This window comes from Elephantulus edwardii, unplaced genomic scaffold, assembly GCF_000299155.1.
Source record: "Elephantulus edwardii isolate Elephantulus edwardi_28Jun2011 unplaced genomic scaffold, EleEdw1.0 scaffold00095, whole genome shotgun sequence".
Classification (NCBI taxonomy): Eukaryota; Metazoa; Chordata; class Mammalia; order Macroscelidea; family Macroscelididae; genus Elephantulus; species Elephantulus edwardii.
The window spans coordinates 9,616,224-9,622,781 of NW_006399845.1; the positions used below are offsets into that span (position 1 = coordinate 9,616,224).

General features: G+C 37.8%; 1 protein-coding gene across 1 annotated transcript in view; it reads right to left on the reverse strand.

The window, feature by feature from the left end:
- Window positions 1-3,169: 3,169 nt before the first annotated feature.
- The window catches only part of PCDHB3 (protocadherin beta 3), a 5,343-nt gene continuing 1,954 nt past the window's right edge, over window positions 3,170-6,558 (reverse strand). Inside the window, exon 2 of the mRNA XM_006891220.1 lies at window positions 3,170-3,183. Coding sequence (XP_006891282.1) covers window positions 3,170-3,183 — 14 coding nt within the window. The remainder of the gene's footprint in view (window positions 3,184-6,558) is intronic.

The window sequence follows — 6,558 nt, forward strand, 5'->3', positions numbered from 1 at the left end:
TTTCCTGGCTGCTGCTACCAAGAGTGTTGATTGTGGAGCCAAGCAAACTAAAGCTGTTAACAATCTCAATCTCTTCACCATCTATCATGATGTTGCCAATCAGCCCACTGGTGAGAATCTTTGTTTTCTTGATGTTGAGCTTCAATCTATATTGAAGGCTGCAGTCCTTGACCCTCTGCAAGAAGTGTTTCAGGTCCTCAGTTTCCGCAAGCAAGGTTGTGTCATCTGCATCGTGTGGTTTGTTGATGAGTCTTCCTCTAATTCTGATGCCACATTCCACCTCATAGAGCCCAGCCTCCTGGATGATCCGTTTTGCATATAGATATGAGTGTGGTGCTATTTTCTTAGTGGCCTACGTGGAGGTTACCATTAATATAAATGCAGAAAATCCCTACCTAAGGGGAACTCTACCCAGCCAAAATGTATCTGCAAGAATCAGTCCAGAACTTTTACCTGTGTGTGGTGTGTGACAAAGAGATGCTAAGATTAACTAAGGTTTTAATTTGCAGAAGTGGGTACAGAAGCTATCTGGTGGTGGTTGTGTAAAATAGTATAGATGTATAGAAAAACTATCAAGGTGTTTTTTTTTAAATCCTTGTTTGTAAAGAGAGAGAAATTAATTATTAATGAGTATTTATGGACAATAAGATGAATTACTAAACTAATTTTTATGATTGATATTTGACTGTACCATAGCAATTTAACAACTTCAAATAAATATTTAACATTTTATTCTATTTTCCTATGAGTGTTAAAAATACTGGATTGTGAATGTCAAGGAAACATTAAAATTAGATATGAATTAAAATGTTGAAAAGAAAAGACGAAGAGTGGACATTTGTATAATGTTCTGAAAATAAACTATTGGCTATTTGGAAGTGTTATTTAAGCCTTTGAGTTCTTACAAATATAATTAATTTTTTTATATTATGAAGATTGGCCAAAGTTCCTTGGAGATTCCATTTATGGACCAAGGACTTTAAGTAAAGATTTCAGAAAATTAATTGGATGAACAGAAGAGTATCAGAATTTTACATTGTTTTACAACTTTTAAAGATAGTTTGGGTAGAATGTTAAATGATCCAGGAAGTATCAAGAGAAGATGAAAGAAGTACACAGAGTCATTGTATCAGAAGGAATTGGCTAACACAGAGGTTCATGAAATAACATATGAGCAAGAGCCTATGGTGATGAAGGAGGAAGTTCAAGTTGCTCTGAAGGAATTGGCAAAAAACAGGGCTCCAGGAGTTGACAGCATACCAACTGATTTATTTCAACAAACAGACACTGCTCTGGATGTGCTCAGTAAGTTGTACCAGGAAATCTGGAGGACAGCCAGCTGGTCTACTCACTGGAAGAGATCGATATTTGTTCCCATTCCAAAGAAAGGTGACCCAATAGAGTGTGGAAATTATCAAACAATATCATTGATATCACATGCAAGCAAGAAAATGATCCAAAAACATTTGAAACAATATGTCAACAGAGAACTGCCAGATGTGCAGGCTGGATTTAGAAGAGGCCGTGGTACTAGGGATATTATAGCTAATGCATAATGGATCTCAGCAGAAAGCAGAGAATACCAGAAGAATGTCTATCTGTGCTTATTGACTATGCAAAGGCTTTTGACTGTGTGGATCACAACAAGCTACGGATAACTCTGAGAAGAATGGGAATCCCAGAACATTTGATTGTGCTAATGTGAAACCTATACTTGGACCAAGAGGCAGCAGTCAGAAGAGAGCAGGGAGACACCGGATGGTTCAAAATCAAGAAAGGGGTCCGTCAGGGATGTATTCTGTCTCCATACCTTTTCAATCTGTATGCAGAACAGATCATCCAAGACACTGGGCTGTAGGAGGAGGAATGTGGCATCAGGATTGGTGGAAGAATCATCAACAACATGCGTTATGCGGATGATACAACCCTGCTTACTGAAACTGAGGAGGACCTGAAGCGCTTGTTGCAGAAGGTCAAGGACTGCAGTCTTCAGTATGGATTGAAGCTCAACCTCAAGAAAACAAAGATTTTCACCACTGGGCCAATTGGCAGTCATCAGTATAGATGGTGAAGAGATTGAGATAGTGAACAGTTTTAGTTTACTTGGTTCCACAGTCAACACTCTTGGTAACAGCAGCCAGGAAATCAGGAGACGAATTGCATTGGGTAAGTCAGCTGTGAGGGACCTCTCAAGAGTACTGAAGAACAACAACGTCAGGCTGGAGACTAAGGTGTGCCTGATCCAGCCTATAGTCTTTGCAATTACGTACTATGCATCGGAGAGTTGGACAGTGACTAGGGACGATAGAAAGAGAATTGATGCCTTTGAACTGTGGTGCTGGAGAAGAGTGTTGAATATAACATGGACTACTAGGAGAATAAACAGGTTTGTCCTGGAGAGGGTGAAGCCAGAATGCTCCTTGGAGTCAAGGATTCTGAAGCTTGGTCTGACATACTTTGGACATGTTGCAAGGAGGGACTGGTCCTTGGAGAGGGACCTCCTGTTTGGGAGAGTGGAGAGACGGCACAGGAGAGAAAGACCCCAGATGAGATGGATCGATTCTGTGAGTGGAGTGGTGGGAATGAATGTGTTTGAGACCGCGAGGTTGGCACAGGATTGAACGGCATTTAGGGCTGTTGCACATAAGGTTGCTGAGTCGCAAGCGACTCGATGGCACATAACAAGTATTTCCTTTGTTTTGGTTTCTGAAATAAAAGATACAAGAATCTTTCTTTACTTTTATTTTATTTTGTGTGTGTGTGTGTACAGTCAAATCGGATCTGACAGGTACAGGAGGAGATTGCCCCTCCTTCTCCAGCAGAGCATCTGGTGGATTTGAACCATGGCTGGGGTTGCAGTGCAGCTTCTTGCCACTAGACCACCAGAGCCCCCTAAGAATCTTATTTTTTTAAGAACATGATTGGTAATGAATATATTTTTCCACAATTCTCAGAATTTTCCAACCATCTAAAAACATCTGTCAAAGTTTTAAAATAATAAATTAGCACTATGGAGATTCAAATAACCAAGTTCTTGGAATGTCCATTGATTTTTAAAAATTGTATAACAAATATTAACTGAACATGTACTGTGCACAACGCATTGAAGCATGTACTAAAGAAAACAGAAACCTAGCTCTAACTTAAAGTTCCTTATGGTCTATTAAGGTCATGTCACATATTCTGGGGAAAGAGAATAAAACTTTTTGAAAACTGGACTATCAGTAAAAGGTCAGTTTGGAAAGAATTTGCAGTAATAAGCTGGCGAAAGTAGTAAGAAATTATTATGAACATAGAAAATCATATCTTTTGACAGCCTTTTGGTTTGTGGAACTCCAAAGAGTGCCGTCTACTTGGTTCTAACTCATAGATACATAGAATAAAAAAGCATACATAGAGTAAAACTTTGACCACTTGCATACACTGGGCTAATCCATCTCGTTGAGGGTTTTCTTTGTCACTGACCCTCAGCTTTACCAAGCATGATAACATGTCCGAAGCACATAAGACAAGTCTTGCTATTCTCACTTCTAAGGAACGTTCTAGCTGCACTTCTTTTTAAGACAGATTTGTTTGTTCATAGTGCAGTCAATATTCTTCACCAACAAGATATTTTAAATGCACCAATTCTTCTCTGATGTTCCTTATTCATTGCCCCGCTTTCACATGCATGTTTTGCTGTTGTCATATGCTGTCATGTAAAGTATGAATCATAGCCACCCTATGAACTACAGATCGGAAAACTTCCCTCTCCTCACCATCCTTGACACTCTTGAGCCCATTGCTACAGTCACTGTGTCAACCAACTTGACAACATTTTCCTCTCTTTTATTGACCCTCCACTTTCCCAAGCTTAATGTCCTCCTCCAAAGACTGGTGTCTCTTAACAAAGTATGTGAGAGGAAGTTTCACCATCCCTGCTTCCAAGAAGTACTCTGTTTTCACTTTCTCTAAGAAAGACTGGTTTGTTCTCTGGACAATCTATGGGATATTTAGTACTCTTCTCCAGCACCACAACTCAGAGCATTGCTTCTTCTTCTGTTGTTCGTAGTTGGACTCTCAGACACACAGCAAGCAATAGAGAATGACCATGGCTTGGATCAGGTGCATTTCGGTCTTTAAGCTGACCTCATCACTGTTTGGTACTCTTCAGAGTTCTCTCACAGAAAATTCTCCTAAAGTAACTTGTCTTTTGCTTTCTTGACTGCTGATACCAAGGGTATCGATTATGGATTTAAGCAAGATGAAACAATTAACAACTTTGATCTCTTTGCCACTTATCATGATGTTGCCTACTGGACTGGTGGTAGTGAGAAGTTTTGTTTTCTTGATGTGGAGGTGTAATCCATAACTTTGTTGTTGTTGTTTTGTGTCATTGAATCTGTTACAACTAATACCAACCCTATGCATGAAACTATTCTGAACCAATCTCAATGTCTCTGACACACTTTTCCCATTAACCAGTTATTGTGTCAATCTTCTCTAGTGTCTTTCTTTCTTGCACTGTCCTTTCACTCATCCAAGCATGATGTCCTTCTCCAAGGACTGGTCCTTCCTGACAGCATGTCTAAAGTATGTGAAACAGAACTTCAAAATACTTGCCTCCAAGGAGGAACTTGGTTTCGGCTTCTCCAAACAAGCTACTCCTAGATAATTTATAAAAAATTAACTACCCTTCATATCTCCCACCATTGAATATCTCTTTTCTGATACTACCAACTAATCCACTCAAATAAAGATATTTCTTGAACATAATTTTTTACTGTCATCACTATCTTTATAGACATCCAATTTAATGTGAAAAGAAGTAATTTTAATAAAAATAGTCATATTCAAATATTCCTACAAAATACTAAATGGGTGAAAGAAGACTACTTATAATCCCATTCTCTTTCTCCTGATTATTAAGAAGTCATGTATCTGATAGTTACATAAAATGATGCCATTGTAATAAAAACTAACCTTAAAAAATTATTGCAGTTAAGCAATCTTAAACTCATTTTCTGTTTTGGGAATTTCCAAAAATTTTGAGAAAGTTCATTTTTCATTCTTGTGACTATGAATACACAATTCCTTTCCGTATGAGAAAATGCCCACGACAAGAAGCTATTTTCTTTTAAGAAGTTAATTTCTCTAAAATATTTAGTTACTTGAAAGGTTTTTTTTTATATATCACTGAAAGTGGATGAAAATATGACACTTTGAAAACTTCCAGATTATTTTTCCTTAATCACATCTAATTTAACTTTCGCTCTATCCTATTTAGGACTCTCTATTCGTATGTAGGGGAGCTCTGGTGGCTTAATGGCTAAGGAGTTGCACTGCCAACCCAAAGGCAGGTGGTTCTAGTAGGTTCTAACTCAATGGTACATAACAACAACAACAGCAAACTAAAATAAACTAGCCTGAAGTTAATAACATTTTCATCTTAGAGTTTATAATCTGAGTTTTTATACTACCAGACAATTTATAATGTCCTCATAGCAAAGAATGTTTCTATGACAAATGAAAAATCAGAATCAGTTGTTTAAGGTAAATTAATTTTAATTATATTCCCTCAGATATCATTAATTCACTTAAACTAAACCTCAGAGTAAATTGCGCATAGTTACCATAATTTTTGTCTGTCAATAGCTAATACACACATAATTCAACATTGCAAAAATAAATAAAAAATGAATGAAGTGTACTACTTTTATTTTAATCCCATAACACTAAAATAACACACATCACCAAATCTCAAAACACATGTGCAAATATCATTCAGTATAGACAAAGCTGCTTTAGGAGCATTATATGAACACATTATATGAAGATATATTGTAAAATTAGCAGTTTAGAATTCTACATTTCTCTGAAATATAGAACTTGTAATTAGTTATTTTTAAGAACCTAAATGACCACATAAAAGATAATGAATTTATCTTGCTCAGTTACTGAAAAAAGTAAAGGATTTTTATGGTAAAATAGGAAGCAAATGATTAAAGGAGACTATGGGTGCATTCACTACATAAAAAGTCAATCTATAAATAAAATGGAGAATTTAAAAAACAAACAAAATGTATCATATAAAGACTCTTAATTTTTAAAAAAATCAGAAAACGAATACTTTTTAAATTATTCGGTTAATGAAAACCTAAAATTGCTATTACTCAGCGCCAACTCCCCAGCAAAATTCCTGCAGTTGGCATTTAATCTTGAGCCAGACCAATTGGGATAATTGGTTTCAGGAACTTGAACTCATTTATCTCAGAGCCTCCAGTCAGACACACCTCATACTGGTAGCTTTGGGACAGGGTTCCAGTGCCACTCAAACCCACCAAGTGGCTTGGGAAGTGGCTTTCAGGCACGGGATAGCAATCCACCCAGGTGGCCCTGCTCCTCCTGTATAGTCTCATCCCAATAAACAAGAGCACAGAGAAGAGGAAGAGCGAGGAGACCGAGGCCAGAGCGATGACCAAGTAGACCGTGAGGGAGTCAGCGTGGGGCTCCTCAGGGGCCACCTCAGGCAGAGGCAGGTAGGGCTGAGAGAAGCCATCCACCAGGAGCACGTGCAGC